Source organism: Heterodontus francisci, chromosome 38 (genome assembly GCF_036365525.1).
Source record: "Heterodontus francisci isolate sHetFra1 chromosome 38, sHetFra1.hap1, whole genome shotgun sequence".
Lineage (NCBI taxonomy): Eukaryota > Metazoa > Chordata > Chondrichthyes > Heterodontiformes > Heterodontidae > Heterodontus > Heterodontus francisci.
The window spans coordinates 18,152,573-18,177,158 of record NC_090408.1 but is presented as its reverse complement, the minus strand read 5'-3'; the positions used below and the strand labels follow the sequence as shown (position 1 = coordinate 18,177,158).

The 24,586-nt window shown below is 43.2% G+C and overlaps 1 protein-coding gene across 9 annotated transcripts in view; it reads right to left on the bottom strand.

The window, feature by feature from the left end:
- Positions 1 to 24,586, bottom strand: part of LOC137352407 (multiple C2 and transmembrane domain-containing protein 2-like) — a 455,261-nt gene that overhangs the window by 280,553 nt on the left and 150,122 nt on the right. For all 9 annotated transcript variants that reach the window (XR_010969701.1, XM_068017773.1, XM_068017767.1 and 6 more), the window contains one exon: positions 20,599 to 20,713. Coding sequence is in view for 8 of the 9 variants with exons in the window: in XM_068017773.1 (XP_067873874.1) it covers positions 20,599 to 20,713 (115 nt within the window). In the remaining variant the exon portion in view is untranslated. The remainder of the gene's footprint in view (positions 1 to 20,598; positions 20,714 to 24,586) is intronic.

Below are 24,586 nucleotides of genomic sequence, written 5' to 3'. Positions count from 1 at the left end.
TCAGACAAGTAGGTCACCTGGTAGAGACGAAGAGGTGAGAAGGAGATGGGAATCATCAGCCGACATATTACATCCCCGTCACCCAGGGCACAAAAGGTAAAAAGACCGCATTCTAGCCCAATGTCATGCCTGGGAGGTTCTTATACAGATGCTGGTATCTGCTGCTTCCTTAAGATGACAATTCCAGTATTAGACAAAAATAAAATAAGCAGAGCCCATTACCTCCCTAACCCTCATCAAGTTTTCCAATCAATGCTGTTTGTGGATCAGATCTGCCTGAAGGAGCAGAGGTGAGCTCTTGATAGAGCAAAGCTCCAATTTTTAATGATGGTGAAACTAAACAGTGGCAGTTTATCCAAGGTGCCTGGAGACAGGTTTTACTCTGCTCAGTCACCTTAAGAAATGTAATTAAACTGTTATAAACATTTTAATTGCATATAAAACAAAGTAAACGTATGAAAGTCTGGACAGGCCCGGTAATATAAAAGACTACAATCTGATGTAATCATATTATATCATTAGCTAAAGTGTGTGTCAATACTGCTCTTCTATTCACTTGCTGCAATCACTCAGTATGTTTAGTTTGTCTATCCTTCTGCCTTGTCTACAATCCTCAGTTTATCCCAATGGTGGTGCTGTTTCTATAGTTTGCACAACACGGTTGAACTGGATTGGGTCGTCACTATACAGGATCATACAGATAGAAAAATACAATTGTCTGTCTACGAGGTCTGACATCAAACCACAGTGCCAAAACTCAAGCAATCTGTGAACATCAGCAGAAGCCGTCTGCCAGTCGCATTGTTCCTGATCATAGAAAAAGAGACCAGTCGCACAATGTTATGAAACAACTTGAATTTATATAGTGCCTTTCACAACCTCAAGAATTACCAAAGTGCTTCACAGCCAATCAAGTATGTTTGAATTGCAGTCACTGTTGTAATACAGGAAACGTGGCACAGCAAGATGCATAAACAGTGATGGGATAAATAAGATCAGAACTAGGAGCAGGAGTAGGCAATTCAACTCCTGATAATGACCATATTGCCTGTTTTAGTAGCACTGTTGAGGGGTAAATATTAGACAGGTGTGCTCCCCAGCTCTTCTCCACTTATTACCATTGTATTCTTCATGTCTACCCAATAGGCATCAGACCCTAGAGCCTTGTATTTATCTTTTAATTTATTCATTCCTGGAATGCAGACGTCAACGACAAAGCTGGCATTTACTACCCATCCTAGTTGTCCTGAGAAAATGATGGTGGGCCTTCTTGAACTACTGCAGAGCGTGCGGCAATGGTGTTCTTGTAGCGGTTTATAGCGAGTGGCTTGCTAGCGATGCTCCCTCTAAGTTGCGCAGCCGCACAGCAACTTGAGAGCTCCATGCAGGCCACACGCACGTTGCTGCACAAAAAATTTAAAGGGCCTGTGCACTTAAACAAAATGCCTGCACACACCAAAAAAATAAAATTAGACGGTATGTTGCTTGCTAGGCTACATCAGACAGCACTTAACACGGTGATGTAGGACTGGAGTCACAATATAGAAGAATGAGGACAACAGGTTTCATTCCCTGAAGGACAGCAGTGAACCAGTTGTGTCTTTCCGACAATCCAACAGCTTCACTCGTTAACTGATACCAGTTTTTATTTAGAGATTTTTTAAAACTGGATTCAAATTCCCAAACTGCCCTGGTGCGATTTAAACTCCCACTTTCTGGATCACCTGTCTAGTACTACACTACCATACCAGGATATGGAAGAGTTATAGAGATGTATATAGCTCAAAAATCAAGACAGTTATCTCTGTATTGACACAGTCACCCACGTTTGGCAGCATGTATCTGTTTTAGTTTAAAACATTTAAAGATAAACAATAAAACAAGCAGCTTGTCAAAATCTGAACTAAGGTATGTTAAGTGTATAAAATATATGAATTCAGCCATTTCCTGTAAACGCTGAATGGAGAAAAGGAGTCAATTTAAATGGGAATTAAAAAGGTAAAATTAGCACCTTCAGGGATAAAGGAAGGAAGCAAATCCGAGGAGTACAGGGAATTCTTACTGCATCTTAACAGCAATATTAGAAATGCAGAGGGCCCGAGAGACGAGTATCGCTACATTTAATGGGCTAGAATTTCCACTTATTAACTAGATTGGGTTGGAAATTCTAATAAGCACAACACTAAAACATTCTCCTCATGTCCTCATGGTAAACGAGAAGTTAGAGTGAACATTGGAACTCTAAAATATAAAAGTGCAATGACATTGTATTAAAGATTTACATATTTTCTCCGCATAATCACTAGAAAGGTCTGCAACTCAATTTCTGTAACACAACCTATATTCAAGAGAATTTTAAAGCCAACCTGTAGAGGACTTCCAAAGGACTGGAGATAATAGAATCTAGTACCTAATTTGAAAAAGACAACGAGAATGGCCCAGGCAGATTGATTAACTTTGTGTCATAGCAGGTATTATAAAGATCTCTATTCTAAGGTGCGGTTAGGGAGTATCTATATCATAATAGCTTAGTTCGAACAACCAATGTGGACTTAGAGGAGGACGACACTGCCCAACAAATCTCCTTTGTTTTTTGGAGAATGTTAGACAAAATCGGTAGTGATAGAACCGAACACAAACCAGTAGCTTTGTTTGGATTTTCAGCAGGCTTTGGACAAGGTTTTCTACAGGAAAGAGTTCCACTTAGAATAAAAGGTACATGGCATTCAGGATCGAACATGGAACTCAGTAAGGCATTGATTTAAAAAGGAGGAAGTAAGAGGTTTCCTGATGGAGCGCAACCTGATCTCTCTTCCTTGACCCCGCGTTCAGCTTCAAACAACACGTCTGATCCTTCAACAAGACGGCTTGTTCCACCTCCGAAACACTGCTTACCTACACCGCCACTTCACCCTAGTATCACGGAAACGCTCAGCAACATCTCAGTCATCTCACAGGTGAGGTTTTTCGAACATTCTCCTGACTAGGATCTCCATCCCCACCCTACACAAACTCCAACTCATTCAGACGTTTGCATCCCATATCGCAAACTGCAAGAACCCACACAAATCCCCACTATCTCCCTGTCTCCCGGCGTTTTGGCTCCAGAGACTTTATTCTCATCTTCAAATTCCTCTGGAGCTTGGCCCCACTTTGCCTCTGGAATCGTCTCAGGTCCATGTCCCACTTTTCCAGCTCTGTTCTATTTGCATCCCGTTATCGATCTGCTCCACCATTGGTGCCTCGACCTAAGGCAACAGTCTCTCACTCTGGTAATTTCTCCTAAACCTCTTTGCCTTATTGTTTCTCTCAGCTCCTTCCAAAGTCTTTTCAAAAGTTACCTCTTTCACCGTACAAGTATGCTTCCAATCACCTCCCTTAACATCCCTCCTACTACCTACTCAATGCCCTCTGCTCCTCCCTTAAAGTATTTTGGAGCATTTTGTGAAAGGTGCAATACAACTTTAAGTTTTGAGAAATGTAATTGGGGTGCGGTTGACTGGAATCCCACAGAGAATCCGTGCTTGAAACCCGATTGTTCCTAATCTACAGAACTGGCCTGGATACAGACGCTGATGGTAACCTGGTCAAATCTGACACAAATATAGGGAGGTGTGGAGACAGCGGATATCTTTTCTAATTCGTTCTTGAGATGTGAGCATCACTGGCAAGGCCAGCATTTATTGCCCATCCCTAATTGCCCTCAAGAGGGTGGTGGTGAGCTGCCTTCTTGAGCCGCTGCAGTCCATGTGGGGTAGGTACACCCACAGTGCTGTTAGGAAGAGAGTTCCAGGATTTTGACCCAATGACAGTGAAGGAACGGCGATATATTTCCACGTCAGGATGGTGTGTGACTTAGAGGGGAACTTGCAGGTGGTGGGGTTCCCATGCATCTGCTGCCCTTGTCCTTCTAGGTGGTAGAGGTCGCGGGTCTGGAAAGTACTTGAGATTGGATAGGCTGGGTCTGTTTTCCCTGGAGCGAAGGAGGCTGAGAGGGGACATGATAGAGGTATATAAAATTATGAGAGGCATAGATCGGGTAGATAGCCAGAGTCTGTTTCCCATGGTAGGGGTGACTAAAACTAAAGGGCATAGATTTAAGGTGAGAGGGAGGAGGTTTAAAGGGGATCAAAGGGGTAAATTTTTCACACAAAAGAATAGTGGGTATCTGGAATGAGCTGCCAGAGGAGATGGTGGAGGCAGGAACAGTAGCAACATTTAAGAGGCGTCTGGACAGGTACTTGAATGAGAAAGGCATAGAGGGATATGGAATTAATGCAGGCAGGTGGGATTAGTATAGATAGGCATTATGGGCGGCATGGACGCGGTGGGCCGAAGGGCCTGTTACTGTGCTGTATGACTCTATGACTCTATAACTCTACTGTTGAACAAGCCTGGCGAGTTGCCGCAGTTCATCTTGTAGATGTTAGATATGTTGTGCAACGAGACAGCCACATGGCAAATTACATGCAACGTCGATGAAGCAAAGTATTGAACATGCAACAAAACGTTAGGAAAACCAATACAAGGAACGGGATTGAATTTGCACAGGATAATTATAACTGCTTATACATCAGCCATCAAGGGATACTTGTATAACCCAAGTCCCTTTTGGATCTCACCAGTGACTTGTGCTAGAGAATCCAACAAGGTTACATTGAGGCTGCCATGAGGTGCACAAGACCTGGACGTCAGGAACCAGAGACCAACGTAGAGTGGCTCTAGAAAGAGCTAAGCCGGCGGAAGTAAATATATACAAAAGCTAGCAATACGTAACCAGTGACCGTGCAATGCAAGACTCCACGGTGTAGATTTTCAACTTGGCGCCAGGTGTAAAACTGATGTTCCAGATTGGCACCCATTATAAAAACTGCCCAATTGTCATTGCCATCTGTTAGATTAGCAGATAATGGACACATGGTCTATATTATCTCCTGAACTAGTTTTGATTGCCTGAAGTGGTTGGAAAGAAATCTTCCAGATGCTTTTTTCTCCTGCTTATTCGCCCCGAGTCCGTTTTGTTGCCTCTTCCAGGATAGTACATGGGTACTGTGGCAGATGGGAAATGTTTCGCATAATGCTCCAGCCATTATGAGTGTGGGGCAGGTTTGATGAGCCTGCCTGTCATACGTTTATCACGTTTCGTATGTTTCATATGCTCAGATGGCAAGTTGAAAATCTACATAAGTTAAACCCATAAGTTAAACTTTAAATAGAGTACAGAAAACAGCAATGAGGCTGTTCCACATGTGAAAGCAATGAATTATGAAGATTAGATAAACTTTAGCATTAGGCTAAAAAGAGGGTGATTAAGGGAGATGCTTATAAAAAAAAAAATTATTCACAGTTACGGTAAACCCACATAATTACTTCAAAGCATGAAAAGGATGTTGGAGCCGGGAACAGAGATTAAAATAGTTACAAGAAAATTTAGACCAGATGTCAGAAAAAATCTACTTTTCTCAAAGAGTTGATCCATCTTTGGAATAACACACAAGCAAAACAACATTGGGGATTGTTCAAAATGCAATTAGATGCCATGACAACAGAGAACGAGCAGGATAATTTCTGAATGCTTAATGGTCTCCTCTCATCTTTGACTCGTGTTTGGCACAGGTAGAGTTTTGTCCCAGTGCATTTTGGGGAACATTATGAACTTGTTGTGGCAAAATGTCAAAAGTCATGGAAATTATAGATGATTACAATCTAGAAAGAGGATGATTAACAGACATGTTTTGGGGCAGGCAAAGTAACTTGGTCTTTGTTTAAAAAATACGGCAAAACAAAGAGGTATTTGTATGGTTAATGGTCTCAGTCAACAGGGATTGGTGTGCTTATTCTGGAGTTTGTAGGCTCTGTAGTTACTGTTGCCTTCACGTCTACAGGCTGGAGAAAGATGATTGGTATGGTGTTGTGGTAGCCACCGCGTCTGAAGCTTGGCAGAAAGGGTAATCAATATTTTTATCATACGTTGAAAGAGCAAGGAGGGAGGACTGAAAGTCCCCATGGGTTGATGGCCTCAGAGAGAGAATGGGATCTGTTGGTATAGGGGGTGAACAGTAATGGTGGTGCGTTCAGCCTCAGGAAATTCCGAGCACCTTTCAGAAGTCCTCATGGTATCTGGTCATTATCACATCGTGGAAGCTTGCTGTGCGCATACTGGCTGCCACGTTTCCTACACTATACTGTAACACTTCAACAGTACTTCATTGGCTGTAAAGAACTTCGAGATGTCCAGTGGTCGTGAAAGGTGCTATATAAATGCAAGTCTTTTTTTTTAAATCAGCTGCTACTTAGATCACCAGTATTGTAGATTCCTGAGGTGAGTCTGGCTGAAGAGGGTGAGAATTTCCAGAGCTAGACCATTCAAGGGTGATATCAGGAGACATATCTTCACACATAGAGTAGTGGAAATCTGGAATTCTCTTCCCTCAAAAAACTGAGGGGCTCTGGGTCAATTGAAAAATGTCAAAAGTGCACTTGATAGACAGACAAGGGGAGAGGGGGAGCCATCAGAGCTTGATCAGGTCTTGGTGGAGAGTAGAATGGAGTGCAGTGGAGTAGAGGGCTTTCTGGTTGCCCAAAAAGGTCCCAACGACTGAAAATAAAAAGAGGGCATAAAAGTGCATTTCAAAAAGATGAGACTTATGGGATGTCCACAGTAAAGTTACACCCTTAGTTCTTATTTAAATCTACAGAGTTTCCTTATGAAAAGTACAAAAACTCTAGACTTACTGTTAAGGATCCCCAGACTTTGCTCAGATCTAAAGACACTATGATAAAAACTGCACTTCTCATTATACATACTGTACGTTAGGCAGCAAGGGGGAGGATAGAGCTCACTTAACACAAATGAATCATCAACAATTTCCAAATGGGTTGGCACAGACCATGGAACCTATCCAATGCATAATGTGACTTGCTTTGCTGATGAGGGTTAATTATACCACTTTATTCTGCACAAAACTCTAAACCGAATACATTTTACATTTAAATATTTTTTACCTCAAGAGCAATCTTGCAATGAACACAGTCCCACAAACACACCCACAATTCTTATGAGGTATCACTGAATTTACATAATATTTATTTTCTCCTTTCAGTCTCCTCGCTGAAGGTTTTACAGCTAATCACTCCTTTTATAAGATAGTCACTGTTCCAAACTTACGGTTTAATATTCAGAATGGACAATAGTCCTGTACGGATCACACATCACTAGAACTATCACTGCAATTCCTTCTTGGGCAGAGATTTTCTCAAAAGGAGTTAATCGCTCCCTCAAACAAACAATCTGCAATTTTTAAAACATTCATTCTCGGGTTTGGGCGTCGCTGGCAAGGCCAGCATTTATTGCCTATCCCGAGAGCCCTCCAGAAGGTGATGGCAAGCCACCTTCTTGAACGACTGTTCAAGAATGTGTGGTGAAGATACTCCCACACTGCTGATAAGTAGGGATTTCCAGGATTCTGACAAAATGATAATGAAAGAACAGCAGTATATGTCCAAGACCACATGGAGCACGACTTGTAGGGGAAGCTTAAGGCGACAGTGTTTCCATGCAGCTGCTACCCCTATCCTTTCAGGTGATCTTATACTGTAAATATTAATCTAAGTTACGTATATATTCTAGGGTCCATCTCAACTTTTATCCTTTGAAGGTCTTACTTTTAGTTTAAACAATTGGGTTATGTACAGACAGTTTTACATCTACATTTTAAATTAAGTATGTAGCAGGTATCATAGTGTTACAGCATATTGCACTTCGAAGCATTATACTGCGCCTCAGAGAGGTGGGAATATACAGTGATAACTCACTGTGAGCAAAGTTCCCAAGCTCAGTCTTGTCAAAGTAGAATGGGACCAGGAGAGTCTTCAGCACATGCAAATGTGGATGGAAATGAGGAAAGAGGTGGCTCCAGGCTGTTCTGTGTTCCTACACGTAGATGGCTCAAGAGAGACACAGCGTCACCTAGGAACAAGCTGGACCATCACACACCTCCTCCCCCTCCAGTCATCGAAATTTGGTGGTCCAGGGATCACAAAAGGGAATGACGAGTCCTGCTAGCCTCTGTGCTCATCTGATGCCAAGAGTAATGTACCCAAAAATAAGCAATCCTAACAGCATCTGTGTTGCTCAGCCAGAGTCAAATACAGAGGTGAGCATATTAAACAAGGTAAGATAGCCACCACTTCACAATATTAGATCAGAGAAATGGAGTCAGGTGGGAGAGAGGCAACAGCCCCATATCATTTCAGCTCTTGCACAGCAGGTCTACTGAGGAGAAACAAAAAAGAGCCGCTTTATTTTAAGAATAAAGCAAATCTACATTTATGTTTGTTTACTGACTTCCCAAACACACATCTGAGATTACATTAGAGTCCTGCAGTGTGTTATTCAAATACTTATATAAAAATAACAGATTACCTATGAGCAGCAGTCAGCACAGAACCAACAAATTGATCACCGCTATTGACAGCACGAGAGCACTCATGCAATTTTTGCTTCTCAAAACTTCCCAGCCCTTTTCCCAGCATGTCTCGATTCACAGTTCAAAAACCCCAGAACTTGCTACTCACTTGGCATTGTCCCAGAGCATCATCAACCTAACATGCAGAACTGGCACTCTAGGGCACATAAACTTCAAAGTTCTGTTGGTGAATAAAATGAACAAAAAAGATCTAAGTCATGCTGCTAAAAGGACACGTAAAGTAATTTAGTGTCTGCCAACTCAAGACATAAGAAAAAAAAACTTGCATTTCTATAGCACCTTTTATGACCTCAGGATGTCTCAAAGCATTTTACAGCCAGTGAAGTACAAAGAACAAAGAACAGTCCAGCACAGGAACAGGCCATTCGGCCCTCCAAGCCTGCGCCGATCTTGATGCCTGCCTAAACTAACACCTTCTGCACTTCCGGGGCCCATATCCCTCTATTCCCTTCCTATTCATATATTTGTCAAGATGTCTCTTAAACATCGCTATCGTATCTGCTTCCACCACCTGCCCTGGCAGCAAGTTCCAGGCACTCACCACCCTCTGTGTAAAAAACTTGCCTCGCACATCCCCTCTTAACTTTGCCCCTCGCACCTTAAACCTATGTCCCCTAGTAACTGACTCTTCCACCCTGGGAAAAAGCTTCTGACTATCCACTCTGTCCATGCCGCTCATAACTTTGTAAACCTCTATTGTGTCGCCCCTCCACCTCCGTCGTTCCAGTGAAAACAATCCGAGTTTTTCCAACCTCTCCTCAGAGCTAATGCCCTCCAGACCAGGCAACATCCTGGTAAACCTCCTCTGTACCCTCTCCAAAGACTCCACGTTCTTCTGGTAGTGTGGCGACCAGAATTGCACGCAATATTCTAAGTGTGGCCTAACTAAGGTTCTGTACAGCTGCAACACGACTTGCCAATTTTTATACTCTATGCCCCGACCGATGAAGGCAAGCATGCCGTATGCCTTCTTGACTACCTTATCCACCTGCGTTGCTTTTTGAAGTGCAGTCACTGTTGTAATGTAGGAGGGTAAGGTGAGAATTGATAGTAATAGGGTCCATATCTTCCCCATAAATTTGAGCAGTGGATTGAGCATATGAAGTTTTGGTAGGACAAGTGAGAGCCCTGCTCTTTACAGGCTGGCATTGATTTTCTCAATATATGCTAACAGCAGGAGTTTTGTCCTTCTAGATGGCTGCGTCAGGTAATGGAGGACCTGTTGCCCATGGTTTTCCAGCCATTAAAATCAACTGAAAACCTTGTTTCAAGTAGCACTCTTACTGTTGAGTCAAATGGTTTTGGGTTCAGGCTCCACTCCAGACCTTTGAGTGTATAATCTAGGCGGGTACTTCAGTGCAGTGCTGAGGAAGTGCTACATTGTCAAAGGTGCTGCCTTTCGGGAGGAGATGTTAAAACTAGGCTCCGCTTGCTTAAGCGGACATCAATGATCCCATGAAACTTTTTGTAGAGAACAAGGTGTTTTCATGGTGTCCTTACCAACATTTATCCCTCAACTAACACCATTAAAAGCAGGGTAGCTGGCCTTCCATCTCATTGCTCTTTGTGGGAGCTTGCTATGTGTTGATTGGCTGTTGTTTGCCTGTATTTAAACAGTAACTATTCTTAAAAAGTAATTCCTCGGCTGCGGAGAACTCTGGGATGTCCCCAAGGAAGCAAAGGACACAATATAAAGGGAAGTTCAAGTCCCACTCCAGGATCTGGACACAAAAATCTACACCGACAATCCAGTGCATTACCGAGTGAGTGCTGCACTGTCGGAGGTGCCGTCTTTCAGACGGAACCTTAAACCGAGGCCCCATCTGCCTGCTTGGGTGGATGTAAAATATCCCATGGCAGTATTTCCAAGAAGAGCAGGGAAGTTTGCCTCAGTGTCCTGGCCAATATTTACCTCTCCTTCAACATCACAAAAAAAAATCTTTGGTCATTATACGAGCATACAAATTAGGAGCAGAAGTAGGCCATTTGGCTCCCCGAGCCTGCTCCACCATTAGCTCATTAGACTTCTTTATTACTTGCTGTACCTGCATACTAACTTTTTGATTATCACATAGCTGTTTGTGGAAGCTAGCTGTGCACACACTGGCTGCTGTGTTATAGAGTCATAGAGAGATACAGCACTGAAACAGGCCCTTCAGCCCACTGAGTCTGTGCCGACCAACAACCACCCATTTATACTAATCCTACATTAATCCCATATTCCCTACCACATCCCCACCATTCTCCTACCACCTACCTACACTAGGGGCAATTTACAATGGCCAATTTACCCATCAACCCGCAAGTCTTTGGCTGTGGGAGGAAACCGGAGCACCCGGCAGAAACCCATGCAGTCACAGGGAGTACTGTGCAAACTTCGCACAGGCAGCACCCAGAACCGAAACCAGGTCGCTGGAGCTGTGAGGCTGCGAACCAGTGCACCACTGTGCCGCCCCACTGTGATCCCTGCATTACAACAATGACTGCACTTCAAAAAGTACTTCATTGGCTGTAAAGCGCTTTGAGATGTCCAGTAGACGTGAAAGGAGCTGTACAAATGCAAGTCTTCCTTTTTTAAACCTTTTTTTTTAAATGTGTGTTCAGGACATGAATGATATCGATAAGGGTGCATTTAGTGCTTATCCCTAGTTGTCCTGACAAGGTGATAGCAGACTGCCTCTCCTCTTGAAGCAATTGGGTTACAAGTTCTTGATTCATTATGAGAAACATCAGTGCTGTAAACTTAGGCCAAGGCTTTAAAACTCAGTCACCTGGAGCCCTGTGGCTATCTCGCAAATGACAGACGTACAGCTGCTCACGGCTGACCTTGATCAAGGATCAAAGAACGATCAAAACGCCTCTCGTCTCTCAGTATTTTCAAAAGAACTTAATTTGTAAAACATTTTATTCTTTTGCAGAAACATCCCATGATTCTACTCAAAGCCCATCTTCCAACCAATGCCATGGGAACAGGAGTAGGCCCTTCAGGTCCTCAAGCCTTTTCTACCATTCAATTGGATCATGACTAATCTGTACCTCAACACCATTTACCCACTTTCATTCCTATCCCTTGATGCCCATTAATAACAAAAATCTATCGGTCTCAATGCTGTAAGCTACAATTGTCCTTCAGTATTCATAGTCTCTGGGGGGAGAATTTCACATCCTCACTTCCCTCTGTATTAAAAAGCACTTCCGGATTTCACTCCTGATTGGCCTAGCTCTAATTTTAAGATTGTTCTGGATTCCCGCACTGGATGAAATCTTTTCTATCAAATCTTTCTAATATTTTAAATGCCTCAATTAGACCATCCCTTATTCTTCTGAACTTCAGGCAATACAACCAGTCCTCATAAATTAAAGCTACCAATTAAGTAAAATTGATACGCCCATCTGTCAGTAGTTAAGGGATTAACTAAATTTATGCCTTCATAAAAAGGAACCTTTACATCAATACAGTAACTGTAAACAATTGTGATGTCTTTTGAGAGTCATTAATTAGGATTTATCTGTAGCAGCAAAGACTGCTCTCTACAGTCTAGACCAATTTCAAAAACTTGAGAGAAACCAATTTCAAGTCTGTGACCTTTCATCAGAACTGGCAAAGGTTAGAAATGTAATAGGTTAGAAATAGGTTAGAAATGAGAACAAAAAAGAAGGGTTACAGACCTGAAACGTTATCCCTGATTCTCTCTCCACAGATGCTGCCAGACCTGCCGTGTATTTCCAGCACTTTGATTCTATTTCAGATTTCCAGCATCCGCAGTATTTTGCTTTTTATCACAAACTGAAGACTTGCTATTCACTATTTTCAGAAAGGGTGCGTTTGTTGGCAATGCAACCACTAGATGGCACAGTACCAGCACATCCACAAATTAAACCCAAATCCCCTCCCCGGCTGTGATCACCACCTCCATCCCACCCCCAACAGAACCCCACTCCCTCCTCTCTTCACTGCTCCCTCCCGCACCTGTCCGCTTGCTGCTCACCCCCTGCCTTGCCGCTGCCTTCCCTCAGCCACTCGCTCCTCACTTCCCCGCCCCCTCCCCCGGCCTCTCGCTGCAGGCCTCGCCACTTCGTCCTCTCGGTCACTCGCTCCCATGTCAATGCGTCACCCCTTGGCCGCTCGCTCCGCACTTTGCGCTTTGATGGCTCATTGCCCGCCCTCCCACCCCCTCACACCAATCCCGCTGCTTCATCGTGCGGCACGACAGGAAGCGACCAGCCAAGGGGGTGGGGGGTGTGGGGGGTGTGGTGGAGGGGGGGGGGAAGTGGTGAGGCCGGGAGCGAGTGGCCGAGGGAAGGCACCGGTGAGGCTGGGAGCAATCAGCCCCGTTACAGCATGTGACGATGCTTTAGAGCGCATATGTGAATTAGTCCTGGCAAAACCAGGTGCCGATGTAGGCTGTGCATGTGCAGCACCACACTGGCAGAAAGAAACTGTTCTGCGCATGTGTGCAGCCGGGAACGCACCGATGACGTCACTGTCTGGCTGCGCCGTCAGAAGTTACTTTGTTCCAGAAATGGGCACCCAAACACCAGACAGGATCCCGGTATGTGCGGGAAAAAAAAATTGCAATTCCCTTTGCACTCGAGTAATACTCCTCCCCTTGTGTCCATCTTCTCACAGTGGATCAGATCAATGTAACTCAAGAGCCTGGCCTTTAAGCTAGGTGTCTTTCAGCATAAAGTAAATTAAAACTGCCAAGACCATCAATGAAACAGACAGTGGGGTAGACTTTCCATTTTAGGTTCAATCAACAATCCAGCACAATCTGCAGCCAAAATTACAAATAAAAACAAGAAGTGCTGTAAATACTCAGCAGGTCAAACAGCATCTGTGGAAACATTAACTCTGTTTCTCTCTCCACAGATGCTGCCTGACCTGCTGAGTATTTCCAGCACTTTGTTTTTATTTCAGATTTCCAGCATCTGCAGTATTTTGCTTTTATTTTACTGCCCGAAATTACACCCGTTTTCAGGAGACTTTTTCTTCTGGTGCTTTCCGCTCACGCATTTGCATATTGAACACAAAATCTGCAACGAAACAGCGCAATTGGGCAGCACCTTAAAAAATGTATTTTAAAATTTTGCTTCAAACAATATTCCTGGTTATATTTAAAAGAGTGGTAACTTGGTGCAAATTGATCAATACAGCTGAAAAATGGGTTTATCACAAAAAAAATAAATATTTTTTAAAATCGGTCTCGATTCACCACCTGAGTAACCAGATTTTAAATGACTATAAATGACTTGAGAAAAACTATACAGCACCATTTGCTAGTTATATTGGTGGTGTCAGTTTCTCAGCAAGATATAAGAAAATGATATTCAAAAGCTTTTAAAACATTAGTGTCCCTATGCCTAAAAAAAAACTTGAATTTTTGGAGTCTCCTTGAAGTGCAATTACCTGAATTGGGGGTGTGGCCAGCTTCAGCATTATTATTTTTTAAACTAGCAGAGAAAACCACGGAAACTCAAGTTGTGCCGAACGTAATTTGTGCTTAAAGTTCCCCGCTTGTTTACACAGGTTGTGCCCATTTTCGGCGCATTGCGTCAAAAATACCATCCAACTGCGTGGAAGCACTTTCCTGGTATTTATAACTTAACGAAATTGTTCCCTTTTTGGCTTTTAGTTTTTGACCGCGTGCACAAAGATGTTTGGAGCTCCACAGGGATACATTTTTAAGAGATGTGTCCACTGATACCACAATAAAAAAACTTCCATTAATATAGCACCTTTCACGACTTCAGGACGTCCCAAATCGTTTTACAGCTAGTGAAGTACTTTTGAAGTGTAGTCACTACTGTAATGAAGGAAACATGGCAGCTGGTTTGCATACAGCAAACTTCCACACATAATGACCAGAAAATCTGGTTTTGTGATGTTGGTTGGGACATGAATATGGGTGCTAACACGGGGGCGGGGGGGGGGGGGGGGGGAGCTCCCCTGCTCTTCTTCAAAATAATATTTATTTTTTATTTAGAGATACAGCACTGAAACAGGCCCTTCGGCCCACTGAGTCTGTGCCGACCATTTATACTAACCCTACAGTAATCCCATATTCCCTACCACCTACCTACACCCGGGGCAATTTACAATGGCCAATTTACCTATCACCTGCAAGTCTTTGGCGGTGGGAGGAAACTGGAGCACCCGGCGAAAACCCACGTGGTCACAGGGAGAACTTGCAAACTCCGCACAGACAGTACCCAGAACTGAACCCGGGTCCCTGGAGCTGTGAGGCTGCGGTGCTAACCACTGCGCCACTGTGGCGCCCAGGATCTTTTGGCACAGGATCTTTTATGTCCACCCAAGAGGGCAGACAGGCCATCTGTTTAATGTCCAATCTGAATGTTGGCACCTCTGACAGTGTCAGCCTGCAGTCGGAGCTCATGTCCCTGGATTGGGACGTGAACCCACAACCTTCTGAATCAAGAGGCGAGAGTCCTGCCAACGGAGTCAGGGCAGACAGCTATTTTACAATATTTTGAGAGGGTTTTAGGGATGGGCAGATTTAAAGAGACAGCAAGGGCGTGGGCCCGTGGATGGCCTTGAACACGAGAATGAGAATATGGACTGTTGGTTAAAGAACAAAGGGATGACTCGGTGTAAGTTGGGATACAAGCAACACAGTGGATAAGTTCAAGCTTGTGCAGGTGAAAGATGGGAGGCCAAACAGAAACTCTCTTTAAACCCCTTTTATAGTAACAGCAAACCACCCAGTTACAGACTCAATAGGGAAATTCTCCGATGTTATCGCAGAAGCTATTAAATGAATACTTTGCATCCGTCTTTACCAAGAAAGAAGATGTGACCCAGGCAGTGGTGAAAGAGGAGGTAATTCAGATACCAGAAAATTGATAGACAGGATGTGTTAGCTAGGCTGTCGGTACGTAAAGTGGATATATCCTCTTTATTTAGGATAGTGTGGAAAAAAGGCATTGAAGTGGATGATCAGCCATGATCGTATTGAATGGCGGAGCAGGCTCGATGGGCTGAATGGCCTACTCCTGCTCCTATGTTCATAATATTGTACTAGTTGCGCCCTGTAATGGTCAGCACTGCATGATTGGAAAATGGCTACAAACACAAGTAAGTGGGACAAAGTGTGGATTGCTCAATTGTGTTATGGTAATACCAGGAGTAACGCATTCAAAATAAATAAATAGGCTAAAATCCAACTTTAAATGAAGGGTTAATATTAAAATCTATACAAAAACCAATGTTAAAAAGTAACCACAAATGTAATTACTGGTTAGATCTGAGCTTGATTTACCATCAAATGGATAGAACAATGGAAAAAAAAGCTCCTGTTGATTGCCAAGAATAATATCTACATATCTTTCGGATATGTTCGTTAATCTAAGCAAATTTAGATATTATTCTTGGGTTATTATTGCATTTTCAGTTGCCAACTTTAAATGGCAGGTCACTCCTAAAAATCTGTCCAAAATCAAACATGAGAGATAACAATAGCATAGTTACATTTTGCAATCGAGCTTGGTACAAGATCAAAAAAATTAAACAATAGAAAAAGCCCTCATTAACTCTAACCTTCCGTTTGGATTTGCTAATCTACCACAATGCAGACATTAAATTTGAGCTATTGCAACAGTTTTGTTTCAACTGCATGAACGGAACTTGAATATTATACTTTCAGCTGGCAACTAGTAATCATAGAATGGAATTAAAACATTGAACAAAGAACAAAGAAAATTACAGCACAGGAACAGGCCCTTCGGCCCTCCAAGCCTGCGCCGATCCAGATCCTCTATCTAAACCTGTCGCCTATTTTGTAAGGGTCTGTATCTCTTTACTTCCTGCCCATTCATGTATCTGTCTAGATACATCTTAAAAGACGCTATCGTGCCCGCGTCTACCACCTCCGCTGGCAACGCGTTCCAGGCACCCACCACCCTCTGCGTAAAGAACTTTCCACGCATATCCCCCCTAAACTTTTCCCCTTTCACTTTGAACTCGTGACCCCTAGTAATTGAATCCCCCACTCTGGGAAAAAGCTTCTTGCTATCCAACCTGTCTATACCTCTCATGATTTTGTACACCTCAATCAGGTCCCCCCTCAACCTCCGTCTTTCTAATGAAAATAATCCTAATCTACTCAACCTCTCTTCATAGCTAGCGCCCTCCATACCAGGCAACATCCTGGTGAACCTCCTCTGCACCTTCTCCAAAGCATCCACATCCTTTTGGTAATGTGGCGACCAGAACTGCACGCAGTATTCCAAATGTGGCCGAACCAAAGTCCTATACAACTGTAACATGACCTGCCAACTCTTGTACTCAATACCCCGTCCGATGAAGGAAAGCATGCCGTATGCCTTCTTGACCACTCTATTGACCTGCGTTGCCACCTTCAGGGAACAATGGACCTGAACACCCAAATCTCTCTGTACATCAATTTTCCCCAGGACTTTTCCATTTACTGTATAGTTCACTCTTGAATTGGATCTTCCAAAATGCATCACCTCGCATTTGCTCTGATTGAACTCCATCTGCCATTTCTCTGCCCAACTCTCCAATCTATCTATATTCTGCTGTATTCTCTGACAGTCCCCTTCACTATCTGCTACTCCACCAATCTTAGTGTCGTCTGCAAACGTGCTAATCAGACCACCTATACTTTCCTCCAAAACATTTATGTATATCACAAACAACAGTGGTCCCAGCACGGATCCCTGTGGAACACCACTGGTTACACGTCTCCATTTTGAGAAACTCCCTTCCACTGCTACTCTGTGTCTCCTGTTGCCCAGCCAGTTCTTTATCCATCTAGCTAGTACACCTTGGACCCCATGCGCCTTCACTTTCTCCATCAGCCTACCATGGGGAACCTTATCAAATGCCTTACTGAAGTCCATGTACATGACATCTACAGCCCTTCCCTCATCAATCAACTTTGTCACTTCCTCAAAGAATTCTATTAAGTTGGTAAGACATGACCTTCCCTGCACAAAACCATGTTGCCTATCACTGATAAGCCCATTTTGTTCCAAATGGGAATAGATCCTATCCCTCAGTATCTTCTCCAGCAGCTTCCCTACCACTGACGTCAGGCTCACCGGTCTATAATTACCTGGATTATCCCTGCTACCCTTCTGAAACAAGGGGACAACATTAGCAATTCTCCAGTCCTCCGGGAACTCACCTCTATATTAATATAGAACTCGCTGCTGTATTACCAGTTTAAAAAAAAAGCAAAGTTTTACACAGCTTGGCCTCAATAGCTAGCCGTAGCAGTGATATATATTTCATTCACTGTCCTGGGGCCAGGAGAATCCAATTTACACAGTCAAGTGACCTTTTCACACTGCTCTGGGGGTAAGTTTAAATTCTGGGTGCAAGTTTAAATTCTGGGGGCAAGTTTAAATTTTGGTCAGAGCGTAAAAGGGACAATATCAGGTCGGCCACCGTGAACATCAATGGAATTGAAAATCGAAAGAGGTGTAGAACAGATGGCCATTCCAAATTCACACCATCTGCACAGGTTAAAATTACCCCCCAGAATCTGTTTGACTTTCCAGCGATACAGAAGATAGACTTGAGCCCATTTATTTTTTTGAGAGGAAGTTTACTTGTGTGTACACTTTTGGCAGATTGGACAAATTTGAACCAGGAACCTCCTGTTTGGAAAAGGCAAAACATAACATTTGGTAAACAGCTTTTCCGTGACTTGGTGCCTTCGTCCTGCTGAATGCGGAGGGGGGGGGGGGCAATACAAATCCCAAATACAAAGCCGCCCAAATCAAATTTTGGGCAATGCATTCAAATATTTGCAAAAGCCAGCAATGCCATCCTCATACTCAGGCACATTTGATGAAGCCTCTTTAAAGTGATGAAAACGTTTCTCACCCAGGTCTTACTTGTCCCATCATAGAGTGTCATTATTACAGCAAGAAGATTATTGTCTTGGAATAAACCATTTTAAAGGATTCTCTGGATTAAAGTGTTCTCTGGATCAAAAGTGGCAGAAATTACTCTTTACAACATAACCACCGTCACCAATTGGTTCCAAGGCCACGGACGTGCAGCTCCTGGCATTTTCATCTTCAATTTATGTTTAGTTATTGGACAGTCGCTATAGCACTCACCTCATTAGCACTTGCACATTGGTTGCCTCTCAGTGAATGTCGCACATTGAAAATAAAGTACACTTCGAAAGCATTCTAAACTCTGTTTAACAATGCTCAGACGCATGTCTGTGGCTCATAAAAATCCCTTAAGACTAAAAGCTACTGGAAGAGCTTTAGATAAAAACAATTTGGATAATTGGTGTCACAAAGATTCTCATTTCATACTTGTAAATTTTTGAACTGCATCCACTTCTAGGTTTTCACACAGATTGATCAAGCAGAGAAATGTTTTTGGGAGTTGTACTTGTTAATCGCAGTTCAGTTGTCTGCTAATGTTGTTCACTGAATGTGTAACTATAATTAGCATGCTTCTCCTCACTTCTAATTACACTGAGGAGTTTCTTTGTACTCTAAGGAAGCTTCAGGATTTCAATGTTTTATTATCTTCAATCTTGTTGAAATTTGAATACCTGAAGACACTTTAAGCTGTTACCCTTGGCCTTCAATACTTCTAGTAAAACTCAATAGCCTGGATTTCTCGGAGAATGACAAAGCGACCACACTCTCCACCAACCTCGAAGAAAGCTGTGCACAAAGATCTGGGTAGATTTTGCTTTCCCCAAGATCAATTTGAACCTGGCGCCAAGTCAAGGGGATCTCCAGACATCCAGCAACAATGATGTCATCAAGCAGGGTAGGCAGCCAATCACGTTGAGGTATTCTCACAGACAGCAAAGCAGGAAGTAAAGGCACTGATTATCCTTCACTTTTAAATTAAATTTTAAAGAGCAAACTAAATGATTGGGATTAAGCCAATCAGAGCCCGGCAGCTGCAGTGCCACTGCGGAGCTAGTGGCTGCTGCTGTACATGACTGTCCTTGGAGGCCAAAGATCGTCGCTGGACCCAGGCCTCAGGTAGGTCAGATCGGGAGAAGTCTCGTGGGGTGAGGGTTGCAGAGAAGGAGGGGTTAGCAGCAAGCACCCTGAGCGAGCACCACCCACCCCCCCCCCCCTTCCCCCGCCTTCCTGATGCCCAGTTCTTCGTTCAGGCACTAAGTGCCTTTGAACGAGGGACAGCCTCCACCCCCTGGAGCCGGGAAGCAGCCCGCACCGTTTCCCGTGCCACGCTTCCCGTGTGGTGACACGGCTGCCCGCTGCACGGGTAATTGCAGCTATGGCAGGAAGAGGCCCTTAACTGGGTGTTAATTACCCAGTTCAGGGCCTCAATTGGTGGCAGGGCAGGAAGGCCTGTGAACAGACTAAATTTCGGCAGAGGTAGGATGGTGGCAGGAACACCCACCCCACCCGCCTTGGCCACCATCCCATCCAATTTTATGCTCTCCCTGGCTCCAAACCCGCCGCAGGGGAGAGCATAAAATTCCCCCCAATGTTTCTGGTGTACACAGTCCCTTCACTCCACCTCCTCCCACCCCAGTCCCAGACCAGCCAAGCAGCTCCAGACATTCAATTAAGGACAGACAAAACTACACTAACTGAATTATTAAACAGCGGCAAGTACAGAAAAGGGCATGGTGCAGAATGCAAGAGAGCTGGTCAAACGTGGCTCAAACTCTCATTCATTATTTTTTCAAGATGCCAATGCTCTTTAAATCATGATTACAACCTCCTCTCCTCACTGTCCTACCTCCCAGTTGCTTGCTCCACTTGAACATCCAGTTGTTTCTCCCTACTAAAGCCACAGCCATATTCTTTACCCTCCTCCTGAGGATTGCCCCAGATTCAATTCCTCAGCTAATCTACACTTTCTATTCCTTCAGTTGCACTCCAAGCAAATCATCGCATGAATACATTACCCAACTTATTTCCTTTCCAGCTCCTACTTTAAAACTAAGGGTGCTCCTGGGTAATTCCTGGGTGCAAGGAAGAGGAGGCCACCTAGACAGTACTTTCACAATCAAAGTATTTGGTGAGTTTCTTTGTGTTCATTGCCGATTGAAACTGGTAGCATGGTCCATTATTGTGAGGTAAAAAGAACAGGTTTAAAATGGCTCACCACAGCGATCGCGGATTACCAGATTCCGCCCTTCCTTCAGATGAACTGTCAAAAGGTACGAGGGGATGCTGCATGACAATGGAACACTACTTTTCCCTTCATGTTCTTCGAAGGCCTGGAATTAAAACAGTTGTATCACAAACACATGAAATTTTAAAAACAAGTTCTTAAGTCACAGGTTAAAGGGGATCCTGTTGTTACATAATATTAAAATGGCACAATTATTCAGATGGGTAAAGCAACAAGCTCATGCCTGAATCCCGTGTTTAGTTAAAGCGGGGTAGAAGAGAGAGCTCTGTATAGTACAAGTCACAGATCAAGTACATTTAACTGTGAGTAGTCTTGGTCAAGTAAACAGATAGTGGATATTATCATAGTTGTATTTTTAAAAACTGTTCATTTCAAGTTGTGTGTGTGTGTAACATTATATTTAATTTTCAAATATTAAGAAGCAAAAGGGGCCTTCCTGCGGCAGGAGAAACACAGAGCAGGGTGGGAGGAGAAGTTATTGAAGTAATAAATAGCTAGTTGGGACAGATGGGAGTGACACCATGCAAAGGCAGTTGGACCACGGAGGGGAGACTGTGGAGAAGAATGGACTGACTGACCACGTAACCTGAAAAGACTAAAGGAAGACAAGGACGGATATTGCATCACGGTTGCAGTTGCAAAGGGTTTGAGAGGGTAGATAGAGAGAAACTATTTCGTCTGGTGGGGGAATCCAATGGGGTATAACCTCAAAATTAGAGTAAGGTCCTTCAGGGGTGATGTCAGGAAGCACTTCTTCACACAAAGGGTAGTGAAAATCTGTAACACTCTCCGCCCCCACCCCCCCCAACCCCCCAAAAAAACTGTTGAGGTTGCGGATCAATTGAAAATTTCAAGATGGAGAGGGTATGCAAGGGCATTGAGATATGAAAATAAGGCAGGTGAATGGAGTTAACATATGTATCAGTTATGATCTAACTGAATGGATGGTCAACTCCTGTTTCAAAGTCACGGGTGGCTTTGACCAGGGCAATCTCAATGATGTGGATAGGGTGAAAGCTGGACTCTCGTTCAAACAGAGAATTGAGAGAGCGGGAAGCACAGAGATACAGAGGAACAAATAATTCAAAAGGTCAGGTGGCACCTGCAGAGGACAGAGGAAAAAAGTATTAAATTTGATGAAGGGGGTGGTGATGGTGACATTTTGAACGGAAACAGAATGAGGCTGATGCACATGGAGTCATCAAGGAAGGGGATAGAGGGAACAGGAAGGAAGATGAGCCTGAAGAGTGAGGGAACAATGGGAGAAAAGCTATTGAGTTATAGAGGCTAGGACACAGAATGTGTTCCAGTTCAGTAGTGTTGGCAGTACAGAGCAACTGAAAGTGCAACAGCAATCCTAAAGCGCTGTTAGAACCCTAAACATGGTACAAGAAGCTGCAAGAACAAACACCAGCCACAACTATATGTTAGATCATAATATATGTATCACTTTATTTGATGAAGGCATTTGTAACAGCAAAGTGTATTAAGATATCACACTTCTTTTAAAAACCTGGTTTCCCAAAGTGAAAGTCAGTCTTCAAAAGGTCCGAATCTTCAAGAGACGATTGTAGTACTAAGTATTTATAGTACAGAAACCGGCCAATTGGCCCAACAGGTCCATTCCAGTGATAATGCTCCAGACGTCTCTGCTCCTACTTCTCTTCTTCAACCCCCATCAACGTATCCTTGTATTCTTTTCACCACCCACCTCCTTCATCCTGAATGCAGCTATGTTCATTGCCTCAACTACTCCTTGTGGTTGCGAGTTCCACATTCTAAACATTCTCTGAGTAAAAAATTTCCTATTGGATTTATTAGTGACTATCTTACATTCATGACCCTTAGTTCTGGTCTTGCCTGCATGTGGAAACACCTTCTCTACGTCCACCCTAACAAACCCTTTCATAATCTTGAAGACCTCTATCAGGTCATTCCTCTGTCTTCTCTTTTCTAGAAGAACCCTAGCCTGTTCAGTCTTTTCTGACAGATATAATCTCTCAGCTCTGGTATCAGTCTAGTAAATTTGTTTTGCACTTTTGCAAACCTCTAAATCCTTTTTATAATATGGAGACGAGAACTGTTCGCAGAATTCCAAAGTATGATCTAGCTAAGATTCTATACAGGTTTATCATAACTTCTGTTTTTAAACTGTAACCCTCCAGAAATGAACTCTAGCATTTGGTTTGCTTTTTTAAAAAAATGTTTCTACTGTCATGCTCGGCCCCCACCTGCCAAGAATGAGGCACATTAATTTTGTCATGAACATTGATTTTAAACTGTTGCTGGAGTGAAGAAAGGACTTGCTAAACAGATCAGATGGCTGGAAACTATATTTGCGTATTAACGGACGGTGCTTGGAAGGACAAAGGACCATTCCCTGACACATTCAACCCACAATGGGCCTTGATCACCCGGTAATGTGTTTAAGAGGAGAATTCCAGAGACTGCTAAGGTGATATAATCCATGACATGGTCAGACCAGTTAGTCACATGACTGACCTGCTTGGCAACCTGGGTTTTTCTGAACTGTACGAACAGTTAGAACTAAGAGTGTCTGTTCGCTCCTGGACTGAGAAGATCTCTCCTGTCTGCTCCCATCTCTTTCTCACAAGCCTCTGAATCCACTGAAGACACGTGAACACCAAGAGAGAAAAGTCAACTACAGCGAACAAGGTTTAAGAAGAATACTGGGCCCCAATGAAAAGCAAGATCTACCTACAATAAAGGATTCTACAGTGAGCTCGAAGAACCATAACAAAAACACTTCACATATTGCCTCAAACGTTTCCATTTTATTTTTCTTTTGCTCTTTACTGTCTCTATTTGCATGTGTGTATCTCGTATGCATGCTAGCATGGACACATCGTGTATCCGTAGGTGTCAACCGAATTAGAGTTTAAGTTCAAGTTTAATAAATTTCAACTTTTCTTCTTTAAACCTAAGAAAGCCTGTTTGTGCCGGTTTCTTTACCTTACAATTGGAAAGCGGTGAACAAGGATTCACCAAGGGGGAGCTAAAAACACGGTGTGTTTAAAAATAAAACCCTGTTACAATAAGACCAGGTGAAGGCTAAAAGGGACCGCTAGGTCTCTTTTTCACCCGGCTGTAACACTACTTTTGTTGATTTGTATATCCGAAGCCCCAGATCCCTCTGCTCCTCTACCCCACTTATTTTCGAAGGAGTATGTGGCTTCCTTATTCTTCCAACCAAATTATAATACTTCACACTTATCTATATTGAAGTTCATTTGATAAGTAAATAGCAATTTTACAAGTTTATTAGTGTCTTCCTGTATTTTGCCACAGTCATCCTCTGTATTAACTACAACCCCCAATTTGGGGTCATTGGCAAATTTTGGAATTCTACATCTGAATCCCAAGTCCAAATCATTTATGTAAATGGTGAACATCAGTGGTGCCAGCAACAATCCCTGTGGAACACCACATCCCACCATTTGCTAATCCAAATAACTACCTCTGACCCCTATTCTCAGTTTTCTGTTTGAAAGCCAGCTTGCTATCCATTCTGCCACATGTTCTGATCTTAAGTCAGGAGTCTACCACACGATACCTTATCCGAGGCATTTTATAGTGCCATCTCCAATGGAAATCTCAGCATTTCATGCAATTCTCAAAGAACCAGGAACAACAGATGTACAATTCCTAGTCATTTATTTGCAGAAGGGGTCCAAACAGTTATATGGTGAGGCAAGGCGAAGTGACATGAGAGCTGATGTGGTGTTTGTTGACATGAGGTGAGATTAGTAGAGTTGAGGCAAAAGGTGACATCAGGTGCAAGGAGGTGACACAACCTACAGAAAAGTAAAACTTGCATTTATATAGCACCTTTCACAACCTGATATTATATTCCAGAAAGCCAGCTGGTGAAGGATAAAACTGGAGCCAATCTTTACACACTTCTTTATTTACTTAGAGTTACACAGTACAAGCATAC